Here is a 19,250-nt window from a genome sequence, read left to right on the forward strand (position 1 = left end):
CCCTGCTAGCCAGGGCGCTGGGGGTCCCGGACCCCGCGGGCTGCAGTGGTGCTCTGTGCTGCCGCCCACCGTCCGCTCCCTCTGGCCACGCTCAGCCCTTTCCCGGTCTGCCTGGAGAACCCCCACGTCATCGACCAGCACCAGATATGGGTGGGCATCATCGCTAGAGGCCCCGATGGAGCCCAGCTGAGCTCCGCCTTTGACAAACGGTGAGGGGGCCTGGGCCGGGCCTGGCAGGGTGAGGAGACGGGAGTGTGGGGGCTTAGCCCAGGGCCCTCGTGCCAGTGGCCTCCCTGGCTCCGTGCAGGTTTTCCGAGGAGTACCTGTCCTCCCTGGGGAAGACTCTGGGTGAGTATGTCACGCGGAAGCCGCATCCCTCGGGAAGCCCTTGCCCCCCGTTGTCCCTGTGCTGGGCCCCTCCTCGCGAGAGCTAGGGGCGGGGGGCTCTGGACACCTGGACCTGGCCTTGACCACAGCCCTGGTGCTTCCAGGCAACGTCGCCCGTGTGGTGCCCCACGGGCTCCTGGTCTTCTTTCCTTCCTACCCCGTCATGGAGAAAAGCCTGGAGTTCTGGCGGGTGTGTCTCCCCTGTGTATCCTCCTAGGGGGTGGCAGGGAGCCCCTGACATGGGCAGAGTCTGGGCGGGGTGGCGGGGCAGGGCTAGAGCACAGAGCAGGCTGCCGAGACCCAGCCTGAAGGCGCCTGTGCCTTTCCCTCCTGCCCCGCAGGCCCGAGACCTGGCCAGGAAGGTGGAAGCGCTGAAGCCTGTGTTTGTGGAGCCCAGGAGCAAGGGCGGCTTCTCGGAGGTGCGCCCCAGGCTGCCTCCTCGGGGCCTGGGTGTCCTCCCTGGCCCCGGTGTGGTGGCAACGGCAGGCCACCCTCCTGCCTGAGGAGCCGGCAGCAGAGCAAGGCCCCTGCCAGCCACCCTGGCCCTGGGGTCCTCGTGTTTTCTGGGAAACACTGAGTGGGCTCTGGGCGTGAGGTATGGGTCGGCTGGGATCTGTGCCATGAAGAAGCTTCTAGAACCCTGCTTGACCCTCTTGGCTGGGGCTATGGCTCATCTTGGAGGATGAGATCTGAGGTCTTGCTCAAGGAGGAGGAAGGGTCTGGTGGTGGCTCGAGACTTGGCTAACCAGCCTCTCCTTGCAGGTCATCGGTGCTTACTACGAGAGGGTGGCCTCCCCCGGCTCCAGCGGGGCCACCTTCCTGGCAGTGTGCCGGGGCAAGGTGCGTGCTCTGTGGTCACTGTCCCAGCCTGGCTGCCTGTGCCCTCATCAGCAGACTCAGGCAGGACAGGCCTGGGCCCCTCCTCGGGCCCCACACCCAACACAGAAGTCTGGAAGGAGCGGCTCCCCTGGGCCGCGTGGGGCTGGGCACGGGGGCCCCACTCGCAGGCCACGGGCGACATCCGGAGGTTCTCGGCACGTAGGAGTTGGCCATGGTGTTCTGGGAGCCGTGGACTCCAAGCCGGGCCTCTGCCCTGCCCAGGAGCATGCGGCTGAGGGTCAGGCGTGGACGGCCCCTGGGGAAGGTCCCTGGGCTCGGATGTAGGCAGCGAGGAGAACAGAGTGCCCACTGCTCCCAGGCAGCTCCCTGGCCTGTCCCCTAGGCCAGTGAGGGACTGGACTTCTCAGACATGAATGGCCGTGGTGTGATGGTCACAGGCCTCCCGTACCCCCCACGCATGGACCCCCGGGTTGTCCTCAAGATGCAGTTCCTGGACGAGATGCAGGGTCAGAGCAGAGCTGGGGTCCAGGTGAGCTACCGCAGGGCTGGCCAGTGTGGGGAAGGACCACACCCCCATCCCCATGACCCAGGGCCATGACCACCCTACGCCCCCTGCTCCCTGTGACCCAGGGTCACTACCCAGCCCCCATCGCCCTGTGACCCAGGGTCACTACCCAGCCCCCATCGCCCTGTGACCCAGGGCCAGGACCCAGCCCCCATCGCCCTGTGACCCAGGGTCACTACCCAGCCCCCATCCTCCCGTGACCCAGGGCCACGACCCAGCCCCCATCACCCTGTGACCCAGGGTCACACTACCCAGCCCCCATCGCCCTGTGACCCAGGGCCATGACCCAGCCCCCATTGCCCTGTGACCCAGGGCCACAACCGAGTCCCCTTGCCCCCACAGTTCCTCTCTGGGCAGGAGTGGTACCGGCAGCAGGCATCCAGGGCTGTGAACCAGGCCATCGGGCGGGTGATCCGGCACCGCCAGGACTACGGGGCTGTTTTCCTCTGTGACCACAGGTGCGTGGTGTGCAGGAGTAGGTGGGGCTCCACGTGGACACCCCCCGGCCCCTTACTGGGCAGAGTCCCTTTCTGGACCCACGGGCTGTCCCCGTCTCCCTAGCAGTGTCTCTGGCCCCCTGGGGGCTCAGCCTGGGGGCTCCTGTGGCGGAACAGTTCTTCACCTGGGTGAACGGAGCCCTGAGAAGTGGGCTGTAGGGCAGCTGCAGCCCCTCGGCCGTCGGGGCAGAGGAAGCAGGGGCTGAGGGCCACACCCGCCTTCTAGGTTTGCCTACGCCGATGCCAGAGCCCAGCTGCCCTCCTGGGTGCGTCCCTACGTTAAGGTGTACGAAAACTTTGGCCACGTCATCCGAGATGTGGCCCAGTTCTTCCGTGTCGCTCAGAAAACTGTGAGCCCCGAGTGCCAGCTGGCTGTGCCGTCATGCTCTGCCAAGGGAGGGGGCCGGGTGCTGTCCCCTGAGGAGCCAGAAACAGGCAGGGGCCCCACCCGCCCTGTGATTCTGCAGATGCCGGCGCCATCCCCCCGGGCTCCCGCCCCTCAGGCTGTGGCCCCGAGTCTGGGTGAGGACAAAGATGCTGCCAGGGCGGCCAAGAAGCCGGGCCCCTCCCTCTCCAGCAGGAAAGCTAAGAGCCTGGACCTGCACGTCCCCAGCCTGAAGCAGAGGCCCTCAGGTGGGTGAGGGCAGGTGCAGGGCCATGCAGGGGGCCGACGGCAGCTCGGCTGGCCTCATGGGTGGCCCCCAGGCCGGGCTTTCCCCGTGGACTGTGCTGCTTACTTTGGTGCTCCCTCAGGGCCACCAGCTGCCGGGGACCCCGAGAGCAGCTTCTGCGTGGAGTACGAGCAGGAGCCGGTCCACACCGAGCGGAGGCCCACAGGGCTGCTGGCCGCCTTGGAGCACAGTGAGCAGCGGGCCAGGGGGCCTGGGGACGAGGCCCACCCTGGTGCAGAGGAGGTGCGGGGGCTTGGGGGTGGGGGCAACAGCCCGTCTGGCCTCAGGCACTGCCCCACTCACCCCTGGAAACCCCCTTCTGGGCAGACGGGATTCCAGCTCTGCCCGACTCTCCTGCGTGCCCTCTGCCCTGCCCGGCTCTGCCCCTGCCCTCTGCCCTGCCCGGCTCTGCCCCCCAGGCTGCTGGTTCCCAGGCGGTGCACCCAGGCCCTCAGCTGGTGCCCCCGCAGTGCTCTTGCAGGTCAACTTGGCCCGGTCCACCCAAGGTCTAGTGCCCCCCCCTCTGTGCCTGAGGCCACCCTTTCTCCAGGCCTGGGCTGTGGGTGGGACCCCAGGTTCATTCTCCCCTGGGGCCTTTTCCCAGAAGCCCAAATTTTCCAGGCCTGCCCTGAAGCTCTCCCTGCCTTCTGCTGGGAGCCATCCCTCAGCCCCCTTCTGTTCTGTGGACCCCTGGAGTGAGCCCCCGGTGCTGACAGCAGGCGCCTTTGTCCCCATCTGTCCCCTCAGTTATCATGAAACTGTCCTCCCTGAACCTGCTCTTCCAGGGGCAGGTGGCATAACTTGGAAAGGGAACGAGTCACAGCACTGTCCCCCAGGGGCTTTACTCTCTGACCCCCCCCCACCTGGGACCTCTGTCCAGGCTGCCGGTCAGGGCTCCTTGGGGCCCCAGGTGCCATCTTCCCCTGGACCAGGTGGATGTCACAGGGGCTTCGAGGCCCCCGAAGGTGTGGACTGGGACCACAGCTGTGTCCTCCGCAGGCGCATGGCAGCTCCGCACTGCCCACCCGTTGTGACAAGAGGCTGGCAGATGTGCAGAGAGGAGGGAGGAGGAAAGTCAGGCTGCTCAGCCTCCCGGTACGTGAGCCGCCCGCAGCCTGTGCTGGCTGCCACAGACGCCTGTGGGGACCTGGCTCTTGGCGCCTGTGGACTGCGGCCCCCAACCAGGCAGGGGCGTGGGCCGGACCAGACCCAGGGAGGCCACCCCCAGGAGCTGGTTTCCAGGCTTCAATGGAGTGGACGTGGTCCAAGGGCTCAACATTCGCGGTCCTTCTGTGGGCCTTAGGAGCGCGCTGCCTCCCTGGCCGGGCCGGGCCCAGCCTTGGGCATGTTTGGTTTGGGGCCTGCAGCGGCTGCAGCTCCCTGAGCTGCCATGGGCAGTGCTGGGCCTGGCCCAGCTTCTCACTCGAGAGTGGACGCTGACCTGCCCCACGTGGGGAGGTTCCCACCTCAGCTGACAGCGTCCGAGTGACACCTGAGGCAGGAAGCCCTTGTCTGCTGGAAAGCCCCATGTGTGGCATCCTTTGTCCATGTCCCTTGCCTTCTGGGAAGAACCAGGCGGTGCCCAGGAGGGCCGGTCCTGTCAGGAAGTGGGCTGGGTGCTGAGGGGCCAGGGCCTGCCAAGGGCCACGTGGGGGCAGGGCTGGGGATTCCTGGACTGTCCCTGTCGGTCTTTGGGGTGTGCAGAAGTGGGGTGCTGTGTGCTGAGGAGTCCCTCACTGTGAGCTCTTGTCCTCCAAGCATTGGCCCACCCGCTTTGGGGCAGGGGTCCTGAGGGAGGAGCAGAGAGACGGCCCCACGGGAGCTCCCAGCGTGAGGGAGAACAAACCTAGTCTTTGCTCACTCACTGCTCTCAAGGCGTGTGGAGAGCAGACGTGGCCACCTTACCCTGAAGTCGTGCATGGGTTCCCTGCTGGCCTCTGCAGGCCACCTTCCGTGTGACCCCAGGCGGGTCGGGCCCAGCCCCACCCCATCTCTGGGGCTTCTCCAGCAGCTGCCCCATGGCAACCCGCAGCCCCGGGGAACCGCAGACGTGCCGGGGAAGGCCGGCACAGCTCTGCAGCCAGCCCGGGCCGGGGCGGCTAAGGCCGGCACTGACAGCAGCCTCGGCCTGTGTCCCGCAGGAGGAGCCGGTGGCCGGCATGCAGGTGGGCAGAGCCAGGCGCTTCATGGTGGCTGTGAAGCAGGTGCTGAGCCAGGCCAGCTTTGACACCTTCACCCGGGCGCTGCAGGACTACAAGTGCTCTGACGACTTTGCAGCCCTGGCAGCCTGCCTCGGCCCCCTCTTTGCCGAGGACCCCAAGAAGCACAGCCTGCTCCAAGGTGCTGCAGCCCACAGAGGCTGCCCCCTGGGGACAGGGCCACGGCTGTGGGGTGGGGGCCTGCTGGGAGAGCCAGGCGGGCCACCAGGGCCCCAGGTTGTCCCCGTTCCCTAGAGAAGGCATCAGGCGGGTGGCCCATGGTCCTCCGAGCCCCCAGCCCACAGGCCCAGACACCCCCTCCCTGACAGGCTTCTACAAGTTTGTGCGGCCCCACCACAAGCAGCAGTTCAAGGAACTGTGCGTCCAGCTGACGGGCCAAGGCTGCAGCTACCAGCCTGAGCATAGCCCTTCCCGAGAGCAGCGGGCACAGCCAGCTCTGGACTTCAGTGGTAAGGGGGGCCGCTAGCGGGACCCTCAGACTCAGACCCAGAAGGCAGGTGGCTCCCAGGGCTGATCAGGGCCATGGTCAGGCAGCATCACTTGGGGAGAGCCCTGTCCCTGCCCTACTGTGCACAGCCCTGGCCCCTGCACAGCCCTGTCCCTGCCCAGCCCTGTCCATCGTCCCCACCGCGCACAGCCCTGTCCCCCTGCACAGCCCTGTTCGTCATCCCCACTGTGCACAGCCCTGTCTCTGTCCCCTTGACAGCCCTGTTCGTCGTCCCCACCGTGCACAGCCCTGTCCCTGGCCCCCTGCACAGCCCTGTCCATCGTCCCCACCACGCACAGCCCTGTCCCTGGCCCCCTGCACAGCCCCGTCTGTCGTCCCCACCGCGCACAGCCCAGGCCCAGGCCTCCCAGGAGAGACTTTCACCTGGGGAGTCATGCACATGCCAGGGTCTTAGACCAGTAGACACCTGTCCCCCTCCTCCCTACTTCTGTCCCTATCTGGAGTTGAACCTGGCACCTCCAGAGGTGGGAGCGCCTGCTCACGGGCCTCCTAGTGAACAGCAGCAGAAGGTCCCCAAAAGAGGGCGGCAGGGTCGGGCTGCTGTGCTTCGGTTTCCCCGGGTGCCCGAGGTGTGCACGTGTGTCAGGGTCCTCCCTCCCTGGCTGGGGGGCTTGTGAAGCCTGGTCTACCCCCAGCCAGACCTGCTTCCTCCCCAGGGAACCTTCCAGATTATCAGGAACCAGCTGTGTGTCTCCTTGTGTTTTTTTTTTTTTCTTCAGGAAGGAGGGAGCCTGGCCCCAGGCTGACCCTGTCCAAGGCTGTGGCCAGGCAACTGGATCCCAGAGAGCACCTGAACCAGGGTGGGCCCCACCTGTCCACCGGGCCGCTCAGCACAGGTGGGGCCCCGTGGGGCCTGCAGACCCTGGGTGGGGCCCTCAGTCCCTGAGGAGGCTCAGCCTTCAGTTTGGCCGCAGAGCATCTTTGAACCGGGGCCACCACTGGGGCTGCGGACCCTTGCAGGGAGGCCTGGCGGGGGCTGCGCTTGGTTCCGCAGCCCCGGGTGTCCTGAGCAGCGTGAAGGGCTCTCCTGGGAGGAGGTGGGGGCGGGGGGGTGTGGAACTGTTGGGGTCCCTGGCCCCCTGACGCTGCTTCCCTGTCTCACCAGGAGACCGTGGCAGCTGCCCACGAGTGGGATCCAGGGGCCGGCCCGCCGCGAGCGCCTACCTGGCAGATGCCCGCAGGGCCCTGGGGTCCGCAGGCTGCCGCCAGCTCCTGGCAGCGCTGAAAGCCTACAAACAGGACGACGACCTGGACAAGGTGCTGGCTGTGCTGGCTGCCCTGACCACAGCAAGGCCCGAGGACTTCCCCCTGCTGCACAGCAAGTGACACCGGGACAGCGGGCGGGATGGGGCGGTGCTGGGGGGAGCGGAGAGCGTGGGGTGCTGTCCTGGGTCTGAGTGAAGCTCCCCCCAGGGTTTCACCTGTTCGTGCGTCCCCACCACAAGCAGCGCTTCCTGCAGACGTGCACAGACCTGACCAGCCTGCCCTGCCTGGGCACAGGCCCAGAGCTGGTGGGACCCCAGGAGGAGAGCTCCCCTGTGCCTCCTGAGCTCAGCCAGGGGCCTCCCCGGCCAGGTAGGGGGTGTGCCCAGGTGCTTCTGACACCCCCGTCCCATGCAGCCCTGGGGGGTGGGTGGCAGAGAAGCACCAGACACCCCCTGGACTCACTTCTCTGTCTCTAGGCACTGAACAATTGGAGAAACCCAGGAAGACCCAGAGCAAGATCTTGTCCTTTCTTAGACAGAAGCCAGCCGAGGGTTCGGGGCTGGACAGTGCCGCCGCAGGGCCCAGCTGGCCCCACAGGCACCCGCAGTCTGAGCCAGGTGAGTCTCGGGAGGGGCAGCCCCCAGCGGCAGGGCTGCGGGTGCTCACAGAGGGCCCCTCGCAGCAGGCTTCGTGTGCTAGGTTTGCGGGTGCTCACAGAGGGCCCCTTGAGGCAGGCTTCGTGTGCCAGGGCTGCGTGGCAGAGGACGCCATACTCTTCAAGTGCCCCTCCTGTGACTTCCACCGCTGCCAGGCCTGCTGGCGGCGGCACCTCCAGGTTGGCGCCTGGCCCCCAGTAGCCCCTGCTGGATGTCGTCCCGGGGTGGGCTCGGGGGCTGGGCAGGCATGTCGGCAGCCTGGGTGTCTTCACAGGCCTCTAGGACGTGCCCAGCCTGCCACGCCGTCTGCAGGAAGCAGAGCATCACGCAGATCTTCTGGCCAGAGCCCCAGTGAACCCTCCTCGTGGGACCCTTGGGTCACCCCTGACGTGGCATTTGCGTGTCCAGCTCTGGCGTGCGGAGCCCCCCCAACAGGGCCTAGTGCCCAGCTGCCAGGCCCCGTGCAGGCCTCAGACGGGGCCCGTGGTTCATCCCTGGCTGTCGAAGGTGCTTCCCCAGGATTTTCCCCAGCTCTGGCTGATGGGTGGCGCCCCAGGGGCCTCTCAGCTGAGCCCCCCACCAGGAAGGAGGGGAGCCCACGTGGACACGTGCCCTGTTTTAATTAAAGGACAGGGTTCTCTAATAAAGCTGTGGCAATGCCCTGGACAGCGTCTGTGTATGGCTTGGGCTTGGTGGTAGGATTTGGGGGTGCAGGGAGGGATGGGGGTTGCCTGCGGGTCCCCTTCCCACCCTGCCCTGCGAGAACAGTGCCCTGCATGCTCTTTCCATGCTGGGCTCCCCAGGGCCCTCAGGACTGCAGTGGAGCTCTGGGCGCCCCCGCTCCCACCCTGGGCTGCCATGCCCTGGTCTTTGCGTCCGGAGCTGCCCCTGGTGCTGGGGAGGGCGGTCCCCAGACTGCTGAGGCCCCTCCAGGAACTGCCCCTGGACTGAGCCCTGGGGAGAGGTGGCGCCAGGGGAGGGAGGGGGCTCCCGGGAGGGGAGGGGTTCCCGCGGGGGCGTGGCAAAGCTGGCCCGCCCCGCCCACCCGTATAGAATCGCTGCCCGGCGGCGGCCGGAGCTGGAGTGCGTGAGGCGGCGGCAGGTAGGGCGGGGCCGGCCCGCGCTCGGGGCCCATCTCCGAGAAGGCTGGGGGTCGGGGAGGCGGCGCGTTGGTGGGCTGGGCCGTATCCCCGTGTTCGCGCTGAGCCTCACTCTCCCTGCTCCAGCGAAGGCCATGAGGGTGCACGAGAGACTGGGCCTGTCCCTGCTGCGCCCCCCGTGGGCACTGCCCTCCCTGCTGCTGGCGCTGGCTGCGCGCGGGGCGGCGGATACACCCACCTACCCGTGGCGCGACGTGGAGACGCGAGAGTGGCTGGCGTGCGCCCAGTGCCCCCCAGGCACCTTCGTGCAGCAGCCGTGCCGCCGGGACAGCCCCACGGCGTGCGGCGCGTGCCCGCCACGCCACTACACGCAGTTCTGGAACTACCTGGAGCGCTGCCGCTACTGCAACGTCCTCTGCGGGGAGCGCGAGGAGGAGGCGCGGCCGTGCGGCGCCACCCACAACCGCGCCTGCCGCTGCCGCCCCGGCTTCTTCGCGCACGCTGGCTTCTGCCTGGAGCACGCGCCGTGTCCGCCCGGCGCCGGCGTGACCGCTCTGGGTGGGTGCTGGCTGTCTGGGGGGGCCGCCGCGGGGAGCACGGGAACCTAGAGGAGGAGTGGTGTGGGGAGGCGCGTGTCGGAGGGTCGACATGCTGGGCCCGGACTTGAGCCCTGAACAAGGACACCCCAGCTTCCCTGATCCTGTCCTACCTCCCTCCGCCCCCACCAGGTACCCCCGGCCAGAACACACAGTGCCAGCCGTGTCCTCCCGGCACCTTCTCCGCCAGCAGCTCCAGCTCAGAGCACTGCCAGCCCCACCGCAACTGCACGGCCCTGGGCCTCGCCCTCAACGTGCCGGGCTCCCCCTCCCACGACGCCCTGTGCACCAGCTGCACTGGCTTCCCGCGCCGCGGGGAGGGGCCGGGTGAGCCAGGTGAGTCGCAAGACCAAGGGGGCTGGTGAGGTCCACCTGTGCCCGCTCCCAGCCCTAGAGTAGGGGGCATTCCTGATAGTCTCTGGCAAGGGCCTGCGTTAGCTTTGTGGGGTCCAGGGTTCCCCAATCTGGCCCTTTCAGGGTGGCTGAGGGTTAGGATGCAGGCCAGGAACAAGCCTCGCCCGGGGAGCCCTGGGGAGGTGGCTTCAGCGCATCCTTCCAGCAGCCTCGGAGGAAGGTGGCTACTGCCTCTGACACTGGGAAACTGAGGTCCAGAGAGCATAAAGTTTGGCAGGCATAGGCGGAGGGGTAACCCTCTCAGTGTCAGGTCGGGCGGGACCAGTCCCACTGTGGCTTCTCACTCCTCGCTGCCGGCCCCCGCCCAGCTTCTTTGCCCGGGCCACCCTGGCTGGGAGCTCCGGTCCTGACATCCTGCACCTGCTCGCTGATTTATCCCCCACTTGGAACTGTCCTCTCCAGGTAGTTCACATTTTGCTCGCTTAGTGCACAGGGATTTCTTGTGTTCTGGGAACTCCGCAGGACCTCCCGCCAGTGCCTGTGGGCTAAATGACCGACCCCACTCGCCCTGACTCTCCTGCAGGGACTGAAGAGTGTGAGCGCGCTGTCATCGACTTCGTAGTTTTCCAAGACATCTCCTCCAAGAGGCTGCAGCGGCTGCAGCAGGCCCTCGCGGGCCCGGCGGGATGGGACCCGTCGCTGCTGAGGGGCGGCCGCGCAGCCCTGCAGGAGAAGCTGCGGCAGCAGCTCACGGAGCTGCAAGGAGTGCGGGACGGGGCGCTGCTGGCACGGCTGCTGCAGGCGCTGCGAGCAGCCCGGCTGCCGGGGCTGGAACGGAGCGTCCGCGCCCGCTTCCTCCCTGCGCACTGAGTGCCGCCCTCACCCCCTTATTTATCCTACAGCCGGCCGAGTCTGGGTCCGCGTCGCCCCTAAGGCAGCTTTCTATGTTTTTAAAGGAAGTTTCTTAAAAGTATTTTTTATAAAGCTGTTCCGTAACGTTGGCTGTGCCCAAGTCGCGCGTCCACTCCGAGGGCGGGGGGACCCCTGGGCAGGAAGCCCCTCTCCAGTCTCAGGCTTCTTGCCGCCGGCAGGCCCCTACCTCAGACTTGGGGCACTCCCACCCCACCAAGGGCCCTTGCGGCTAGGCCGGGGAGACCCCCTGCTGGCTGGGGCACAAGGTGGGGGGGCCCTGAAGTTCAGTGACACCCCCAGTTCCACTCTGTGGTTGGGATGGTGTGGAGAGTGGCAGGGCCAGGGAGTGCCCAGGAAACTCCCGGCCGGCTCAGACAGGCCTCATCCCCTCCCCGTGCCAGGGGAATTCCCAGAGGGGACGTGCCAGACCTCCAGGCATCCTCATGCTTTCTGGGAAGTGAGGCCTTTCCTTTCTGCCTCCAGACACAGCCAGGGCAACCTGGGGGCCCAGGAACCCTCCCTTCCGCCCCTGCCGGCCAGGTCCCTCCCGTTGGAGGCTGGGGGCCCTCAGCGCACGCTGCTGCTGAGTCACAGGCACCACCCCCACCCCCTCGGGCCCCTTCCCAGCAACTCCTCCCAGGCCCCCCAGGGAGCAGTCTGGCGTGACCTGACCCTCTGACAGGAGCCTTAGGTCTCTGGGCTGGGGCCAGGCCACTTCCCACGTTCGTGGGAAGGGTGTGCCCTACAGGCCACAGCTCCAGCCCTGCCTGGGAGCTCCTCCCACCTGCCACCAGCCCACTGGGGGCCCAGTGCCCGCGTCACTGCACCCAGACAGCAGACACCAGCTCTGGGCCACCTGGAGAAAGGGACGGAGGGGAGCAGGTCAGACCGTCTTTATTCTGTGCACAAGCACCTGGCCAGGCCCACGGGTGCTTCCTGCTCCTGGGGGTGGGGGGCTGTGCTGTGTGGGGAGGGCTCTGAGGATCCCGGAAAGGATAGTCTAGATGCCTTGTCCCCAGCACTAGGGGCGGGGGGCAGTTAGGCACCTCCAAGGGACCCGCCCCCCCCCACCACCACTGACCTGGGCCCCAGGCAGACCCTGCCACCTGCCGCCCAGACCTTGGCCCACTAGAGCCAGGGCAGCGCCTCAGCTGGCCGCAGCCACACCTGGCTGGGGGAGGGCTCTGGGCCCCCCCCAACCTGTGGGGCACATAGAGCATCAGCCCCCAGCTCTTCCACCTCAGCTGCCCCTCCCCAGGGGACAAGTGCGGCGATGTCGCCAGTGCGCGTGGGAGCGGATCTGTCTTCCCAGGCGGGTCTCCTCAGCCCTGTTCTGAGGCTGCGACAGAACCCAGGGCCCCAGGTGGCCTTTGGGGACGTAGGCCCACTCTTCCTCAAGGCCAGACCACCTCCAGGGTCACAGGGGCAGAGCCCAGTGAGCACTGGACACACCGTCCTCCTCCGCAGGCGAGCTGGACGGAGCGGCGCCGGGAGCTGCCGCCAGACCCCCGGCACAGAGGCCCTGGACGCCCGCACCTCTCCGGACTCAGAGGAAAGTTTGTCTTACAGAAACAAAACGCAAAGGAAGAATCACAAAGCAAAGCAAACCCAACCCCAGGGTTGGCGGCACAGGGGCCAGCAGGAAGGCCACTCCTCCAGCAAAAGGGGGTGAGCTGTCCCTGACAGCACACTGGCTGCACCTACGTGATGTCCCTCTGCCGCGGTGGCCGGTGGACGTTCCGCACGACGCACTTCACCATCCACTCGATGCCCTCGCGCACCCCTTTGCTGTGAAGACACAGGGTGTGAGGCGGGGCTGCCGTGCCCCAAGACCCCGAGGACGAAGGCCACTCACCCCGTGAGGGCGGAGCAGGCCTGGGTCAGGCAGTCTCTCCGGCCGATCTTGCAGGTGCAGTCGCTGAAGGCGGTCTTGATGTCAGGGATCGAGAGGCAAGTCTGGGGGCAACGGAGAGAGAAGGCAAGTCTGGGGGGAGGCCAGGACCCCCGTCCTGCCTGCGACTTGCGGCTCTCAGGGCATTGGCTCTTCACCCCCGGAAATGGCGTGGGCAGAGCTCGACCAGGGCTCCAGAATTTCCCACATGGATGCCACAGGGACCAGGATCCTGAGCTCAGTCCCCAAGTCCACACGTGGCTGATGGTGCCTGGGGACGACCAGACGTCCACATGCAGCTCCCGTGAGGCCGCGGCTCAGGAAACCAGCCTCACAGGACCCCCCCCCCCCCAGCCAGGCCCTCAGGGTGAGCTCCCTCCAAGGTGGGGTGCTGAGGGCCGAGGCCCTGGTGGTGGAGGGGCAGGTCCCGGTGGTCCCCACGGTGGGCGGGAGGCAGGGCTGGGAAGCAGTGGCGCCTGCCGTCACGGCGGTTTCTGCTCATGATGACTGCCCAGGCCTAACAGCGCCTCCGCCCTCCCCTCTCCTCCAGGCAAAGACCCCCGCCCCGCACCAAACGTTCTCCTGTCAGCAGGGATGGTGGGGGAGGCTGAACCCAGACCCTGGGCTGCCTCTGTCTAGAGCCCCTCCCAGAGGACAGGGACTCGTGAGGCCAGCGTCACCTGAGGGGCATCAAGAGGCCCCCAGGTTCTGGGAGGTGGGGTTGGCACGGATGCCAGGGCAAAGGTAGCAGGGACAGGTCAGGGTTAAGGCTGATGCCCACCCAGGAAGCCACAGCAGCACTTCTGAGCTCAGAGCTTCCAGCTGGGTCTGCCCACAGCCTGGCCACACACCCCTGGGACAGGGCACAGCCACCCTCCAGCAGGGCAGGGTGTCCTGCGGGACAGGAAGAGGCCCCGGGAGGGAGGGGAGCAGGTGGGAAGGCCTCTGGTGGGGGACAGGTGTGCCCTAGCGGTGGCAGGGAAAGCGCAGGCCTGGAGAGCAGCGTGACCTGGGCAGACCAGGGCTTGGGCTGAGGCGTGCGAGCCCGCGGCGGGCCAGGCTCACCTCCACATCCTGCTTGTTGGCCAGCACCAGGACAGGAACGCCACACAGTGCCTCACTTGTCACCACCTTCTCTGGGGAGGAGGCAGAGGCAGCACCTGGCACCCAGCACCCCACCTGCCCCCTCGTACACCAGGCAGCATGTCATCAGCAGGGACACCTTCGCCCAGGCCAGCTCCAGGGTGGCAGGAGGTCCAAACCCGACCCGACCTCTGCCCCAGCGCCTCCCCACCACCCACACAGCCCTGGGCTCCCTCCCTCCCTCCCGCGAGCTGCCGGGCTACTCACCAAAGGCTTGCTTAGATTCCACCAACCTCTCCTCGTCAGTGGAGTCGATGACATAGATGACGCCGTGGCACTCTGCGTAGTACTAGAAGGAAGTGGTGGGAGCTGGGGCTGTTGCTGCTACCCTCCCAAGGGCCAGCATAGCCAGGTCCCCATGTCACAGCCGCTGTGAGGGGCCCACAAGAGGAAGAAGAAGGCAGAGGGCAGCAGGGACTCAGCCACCCAACTCGATGAGGTCTGGGGGTGGAGATGCCCCCAGACCCCTGTGGGACAGGTCTGCTGGCACTGGCAGGCGTGGTCAGCCTCCCCCTGCCCCCTTCCCAGGTACTGCTCCTGAGAACCTGCATGTGACCCTGGGCCTGACGGTGGCCACAGAAACACAGCGCTTGGGGCTAGAGGACCCCAGACCACAGCTGCATTCCCACGGGAGGGAGAAGTGCCCTAGTTAGGCCTCAGGCTGGCACCTGGTGCCAGGGGGTGCAGCCACATGGACGGCAAGCCTGACAGGTGCCCCTGAAGGGGGCACCAGTGCCACCTATGAAGCAAGCTCTCTCTGTCTGGATGGGACCAGCACCGCCCTGCTCAGACCCCTGCAGGAGGGACCCAGTCAGTCCTGGGCTCACAGACAGCAATGGGCCTGCAGTGGCACCCAGTGCACCGGGCACGACAGAGCACAGACCCAGGGGGCCTCGGGCGCAAATCTGAGCCCAGGACGGGGCCAGTGCTTTCCTGTCCCAATCAGAAAAGAACACGGGAAACCATCTGTGTCCATGTGGACCACACAACGGCACACACTGGTCACCTCCCAGGGCTAGGCCAACTCTCCCACCCGGGCATGGGCACCCAGAGGCCTGGAACACAACACTGACTGCGTAGGGCAAGCCGGCGGTCACCGTGTGGGGACAGCCCCCCCTCCCTGAGATGTGAGACGCCCTCAGGGTGTGACAAGCAGGCGCAATGGGCACTCTGCCCCAGTATTAGTCACCCTTCTGCACCTGCGCTTCCCGGTGGTGACACAAGCCCAGTGCCAGGTGTCCTGGGCTCTGCAGGCAGCAAGTCCCACACACAGGAACTTCTCTGGCCTAGGAACAGGCCTGGCACAGAAGCCACCAGCTGGGGCCCGGGCAGTAGGGCTGGCAGGCCCTGTGGTGTTGGCCTGCGTGGTGGGAAGGGCAGCCCCACGGGGTCTGCCGCAAGCCCCCTGGGACCAACCTCCTGTGGCTCCTGAGCACTTCGCATGCACCTGGGCCCCGACAGGCAGGCACCAGATAGACAGAAGCGCTGGTCACACCTACTGGGCACACCGTGGGCCACCCAGCAGCGGCCACAGTGAGGTGGGAGCAAGACCAGGAGGCCCCAGACCAGGGGCTGCCACATCTGTGTCACGTGAGGGACACTGCACAACTGGCGGAAAGAGGGAAAGGTCCAAGCGTGGCTCTTGGCTCCTGTGTGGGCCAGCTGATATGCGGGGACAGGCCAGAGGCCAGGGGACATCCTCCCTGTAGACAGAATGCCAGGCAGCGCACCTGGTCCTGCTCGCATGGGAAGCTATGGCCCGAGGCTGGCATGTGTCCAGGCCTGTGGGCAGCAAAAGGCTCGGGAAGGGAGGCCTTGATCCTTCCGAAGCCCACCAGTGTCCACTGGAAACAAAGCAATAGGGTGGCCCCACAGCGACATGGCACTGGATGACAGACAAAGGCCTGGTGGCCTGAGTCTGTCTCCCCAGGGCAATGGGAGCTTCCCAAGTACAAGGTGCCAACCAGCAAGCCGGTGACGCCACAGCAGCCCAGAAGCCTCACGTCCCCGCACGGGGCCTGTGGGCTGCCATCCTGGCACGTGCTGACCCCAGGCTCGGCGGCAGCTGCGCCCCTGTGGAGCAGCACTGTTGGGGGCCAGGCCCCAGAGCAAGACTGACTCTCCCAGCCCGAGACCCTTGTGTGGCACTGGGCTCCCCGCAGGATGCAGCGTCCAGGACCCAGGGCGGGAACAGCAGCCTCCCCTCCTACCCCTCCCGGTGACCCTCAGGGGACTCTGTTGCCTGTACTCAACACTGAGCCTGGCAGGGCGGGGGTCCCAGCCACCAATGCAGCACGTGCTCAGACCTGCTGAATCACGCCCCCGCATCCAAGGAGACCCCAGTGGGCAGGAGGCAGGTCTGCCGTCACACAGCAGAGAACCCCGGGAGCAGCCGGCCCACCAAGATGGTGCCCAGAGAAGGGCTCAGGCCTCGAAGAGGTCACATCCCAGCAGAAGTGGTAGTGAAGTATGAGGGGACAAGGATGGATACCGCCCCAAGACTATCTGCAAGGAGGGGATAGAGTCTCCCCTTTAATTTCCCTCCTCCAGTGTCCCCTGTGAGAGGCCACCAGCACCGTGCAGGAACCACTTCCCAACACAGGTGTGGATCCAGGCAGTGCACGGGTGGGCTGTGGCCAGTGCAGGCACCTGTGGCCCCACCGTGGCCTTGCTGCCTGGCGGCACGTACTGCGCCCAGTGGACAGCGTCGTTCTGACTCCTGCAGTGGCCCTGCTGGGCCAGCCGCAGCCCCAGCCCTGCTACCGAGCTGACCTCTCTCCTGCCCCGCTGCTGCCTTCCCGGTACTGACCTCCAAGGTGCATCCTGTATCCAACCTGTCTGTGTCTGTACCTGAGACTCTGGTCTATGACAAGAGCATCATCTTTGTCACAACCCACATACATTGGACATTTGAACAAGCAGCCCCTGACTTGGCTTGTCCTTTTGGACTCAAGTGGCCAGAAGACTTGTCAAAGACCTTCTAGCCATGGGAGAAAACAGCCCTCTTGACTAGAAGTCAGGGCAGGTGCGGACCCTGGTGGGATCCAGGCCAGGGTGCTTGAGATCAAAACGTGAATCAGGCGCCCAGCTGTAAACGCAGAGCAACTGGCAAGCAACAGGGCAGCCAGAGCCTGTGTGTCCCCAGCACTGGGCTGCACCAGACCTCCCGCCAGTTCAGGGAAGGGGCTGGTCTGTCCTGCTCAGTGCTAGACCCAGTGCCTGGCAGAGGCTGAGATGGAGACAGACTCAAGCCTGGGGGACTGTGGGGGAGGGGTGCTACGCTGGGAGCTCAGCAACACCCAAAGCCTTTATCAACAAGGAGACAGCTGCTGTCCAGCTCTGAACATGTCCTCCCCATGATGGGGAAGAAGCCACCAGGAGGAATGGCCCTGAGCTGAGAGAGAGAGAACCCGCTGCAGAGGACGCAGGCTGGGTGCCTTCCCCACGTCTGATCTTGGCCACTTGTGCCTGTGGCCTGCGGTGATCAGCAAGATCGCTGAGCTGAAAGGAAGCAAGTGTGTCCTCACTTTCGGGGAAGCAGAGGGTCATCAGGGTCCCCACACTTTTTTTCTTGGCCTGAGAAACATAGAGTACCCTGACTACTCTGTGATCTGACCAGCTACACATTTTCCCCTGTAGGATCAAACCCAAGCCAAGGATTTAAACATTCCCAGGCACTTATAAAAGTGTTTAACTTGTTACCTAAAATATTGAAAGAAACTAGCCCCAGCCTGGAACCAAATTCCTTAAACGCTCCCATAAACTCCACACTCTGAGCCCGTCGCTGCGGACACACAGAGGTGAAACACCCTTCCCTCGCTGCCCCACTCTGTAAGTTAGCTCCCTTAAGCAATGCCTTGACCTAATCACCCTGGTGTTCAATGGTTCTTTCCTTGGAATCCCAACTGGCCCCACCTCGGGATGGTTTGGGGTACTCCATTATGCAAAACTCCCCTGCTGCTGCTGTCGGGGTGACTCCAGCTGTAAGTTTGGCAGGGACAAAACAGGGAGTAGTGGTTCAGGAACCTGGGACAGGACTGGGGAGAAAAACCTCAGGAACAAAGTGGGTAAAGGAAGCTGCTGAGGAGGAAGAGGCTGGGGGCACCACCTGGAGAGAAATGGCACCAGTGGGGGTGGGGGATGTAGGCGGCGCTCCCCGGGCAAAGTACCTGGTATCTGGCTTACCTTGTCCCACAAAGACTGCAGCTCTTCCTGCCCCCCTAAGTCCCAGAACATGAGGCGAGCCTTTCCCACATCCACGGTGCCGACTGGGAAGAGAACAGGCAAGGCTCGTGATCTTAGTCCTTGACACGCCAGGTCCCGGCTCTCCCAGGGGCTGGAGCCAACCCTTCTGGTGCTGCTCAAAGGAGGCTTGGGCAGAGGCCTGGCAGACTGAGCTCTGGCCACTGGCCAGCTGGGCTGTGGGCATCACAGCATCCTCAGGGCCCCAAACCCGCAGCTCTAAAGCACCCCCTTACTGTTTAGACCCACGGTGGTGGTAATTTTGGACAGACTCATCCCCTTGTAGTTCTTGTTAAACCGGGTTTTCGACTGCTCCAGGAAGGTCTGAGAAAAGAGGAAGAGATACACACAAGGTAGAGACTAGAGCAGTTTTCCAAGTCTGCTCCCCAAATATCCTTTTTTAGGCCTATTCCTTTAAAAACAAAAACGCAAGCAAAACAGAGCAATGTTTTGCTCCACCGTGGTCTCAGGAGGAGTCTGGGTTCTGTGTGGGCAGTGAACATGCAGCCCACAGTGCAAAACCCAAAGGCCAACGCAGGACAGGGGAGGGGCCCTGGCACCCACCGTCTTCCCCGCATTGTCCAGGCCGAGGATCAGGATGCAGTACTCGTCCTTCTGGAACATGTACTTGTACAGGCCCGACAGCAGCGTGTACATCCTGTCCTGGGCACCGCAAGAGATGTCACCGTGCAGTCCAACACGCACCCACCTCCCACTGGCTTCCCCTGTCAGTCCGTCCTGCTGGCCGCCCAGAACTAGAGCCTGGGGCCATTCCTGGCTCCTTGTCCCTTTGCACCCCCTCGCTGTGAGAATTCTCAGCTCTGCCTCCGTAACTTCTCCCAGACTGGCCAGGCCAAGTCATTCAGCTCAAAGCAACGGCTGTGATCTTTCAGAGTGTCACTCGGTTCTGGTCCCTCTCCCGCAGGCACTAACTACCTCGCGGGGCGTCTACAGGGAGCTCCCGGCCCCGCCCCGCCCCGCCCCGCCCCCCGAGGCTTCGCTTGCACCGCCCGCACGCGCGGAAGCAGAGCGCGCTCGCCGCAGCGGGCTGGGCGGCAGCAGCCTCCGGCGCTCGGGCCCGCGCCCCGCCTCGGAGCGGCAAGCAGCCGGCGCGCCTCGGCAACGCTTCCCCGTCACCCCTCCCCCGCAAAGGGCAGTGGCACGAGGGGCGGCCCCGGGGCGGGTGGCGCCGGCCGGGACAGGCTCCCGCGGCAGGACCCTGGGCCGGCGGCCCAACTCCGACAGCCCACGCCGCGGCCGCCGCGCTCCAGGCTCGCAGGGAGACCCGCGCGCCTCCCCCGGTCCTGGCCGCCGCTCGGGCCCGTCCCCGCCGCACAGCCCCCGGCCTACCTGCGCCCGCCGCGGCCCCGGAACCGCCGGAGCCTCCGCGCCACAGCCCCGCTGACCCCGCGCGGCGCCTGACGGGACGCGGCCCGGACGCCGGGGCGGAGGCGGAGGCGCGT

At 65.9% G+C, this 19,250-nt stretch overlaps 3 protein-coding genes across 8 annotated transcripts in view; 2 read left to right on the forward strand and 1 right to left on the reverse strand.

Moving 5' to 3' along the window:
* Positions 1-8,215, forward strand: part of RTEL1 (regulator of telomere elongation helicase 1) — a 33,706-nt gene extending 25,491 nt beyond the window's left edge. The window contains exons 18-36 of one of the 4 annotated variants that reach the window (XM_045529378.1): positions 96-209; positions 308-348; positions 492-577; positions 729-806; positions 1,150-1,227; positions 1,610-1,756; positions 2,135-2,250; positions 2,516-2,639; positions 2,757-2,922; positions 3,043-3,203; positions 3,960-4,055; positions 5,102-5,300; positions 5,488-5,628; positions 6,407-6,523; positions 6,793-7,005; positions 7,101-7,262; positions 7,370-7,510; positions 7,593-7,728; positions 7,824-8,215. In XM_045529378.1, coding sequence (XP_045385334.1) covers positions 96-209; positions 308-348; positions 492-577; positions 729-806; positions 1,150-1,227; positions 1,610-1,756; positions 2,135-2,250; positions 2,516-2,639; positions 2,757-2,922; positions 3,043-3,203; positions 3,960-4,055; positions 5,102-5,300; positions 5,488-5,628; positions 6,407-6,523; positions 6,793-7,005; positions 7,101-7,262; positions 7,370-7,510; positions 7,593-7,728; positions 7,824-8,175 — 2,668 coding nt within the window. In that variant the 3' untranslated portion in view covers positions 8,176-8,215. Of the gene's footprint in view, positions 1-95; positions 210-307; positions 349-491; positions 578-728; positions 807-1,149; positions 1,228-1,609; positions 1,757-2,134; positions 2,251-2,515; positions 2,640-2,756; positions 2,923-3,042; positions 3,204-3,959; positions 4,056-5,101; positions 5,301-5,487; positions 5,629-6,406; positions 6,524-6,792; positions 7,006-7,100; positions 7,263-7,369; positions 7,511-7,575; positions 7,729-7,823 lie in introns of those variants that run through there. The other 3 variants (XM_045529379.1, XM_045529382.1, XM_045529380.1) reach the window with 3 other exon arrangements.
* Positions 8,216-8,589: 374 nt separating this feature from the next.
* On the forward strand, positions 8,590-10,521 carry TNFRSF6B (TNF receptor superfamily member 6b). 2 transcript variants are annotated; one of them, XM_045529393.1, is made up of 4 exons: positions 8,590-8,651; positions 8,776-9,207; positions 9,378-9,581; positions 10,183-10,521. In XM_045529393.1, the coding sequence occupies exons 2-4, from the start codon at positions 8,784-8,786 to the stop codon at positions 10,467-10,469; spliced, it is 915 nt and encodes a 304-aa protein (XP_045385349.1). In that variant the 5' UTR covers positions 8,590-8,651; positions 8,776-8,783; the 3' UTR covers positions 10,470-10,521. The 2 variants fall into 2 exon arrangements, with proteins under 2 accessions (XP_045385349.1, XP_045385350.1); XM_045529394.1 differs by lacking the exon at positions 8,590-8,651 and having other exon boundaries at positions 8,658-9,207.
* Positions 10,522-11,389: 868 nt separating this feature from the next.
* On the reverse strand, positions 11,390-19,244 carry ARFRP1 (ADP ribosylation factor related protein 1). 2 transcript variants are annotated; one of them, XM_045529395.1, is made up of 8 exons: positions 19,138-19,244; positions 18,352-18,450; positions 18,024-18,111; positions 17,731-17,813; positions 13,753-13,834; positions 13,468-13,538; positions 12,367-12,467; positions 11,390-12,299 (listed from the first exon to the last, which is right to left on the reverse strand). In XM_045529395.1, the coding sequence occupies exons 2-8, from the start codon at positions 18,442-18,444 to the stop codon at positions 12,212-12,214; spliced, it is 606 nt and encodes a 201-aa protein (XP_045385351.1). In that variant the 5' UTR covers positions 18,445-18,450; positions 19,138-19,244; the 3' UTR covers positions 11,390-12,211. The 2 variants fall into 2 exon arrangements, with proteins under 2 accessions (XP_045385351.1, XP_045385352.1); XM_045529396.1 differs by having other exon boundaries at positions 18,352-18,445; positions 19,138-19,240.
* Between the last annotated feature and the right edge of the window lie 6 nt (positions 19,245-19,250).

The sequence above is a fragment of the Lemur catta genome, chromosome 17, assembly GCF_020740605.2.
Source record: "Lemur catta isolate mLemCat1 chromosome 17, mLemCat1.pri, whole genome shotgun sequence".
In the NCBI taxonomy this organism is placed as follows: Eukaryota; Metazoa; Chordata; class Mammalia; order Primates; family Lemuridae; genus Lemur; species Lemur catta.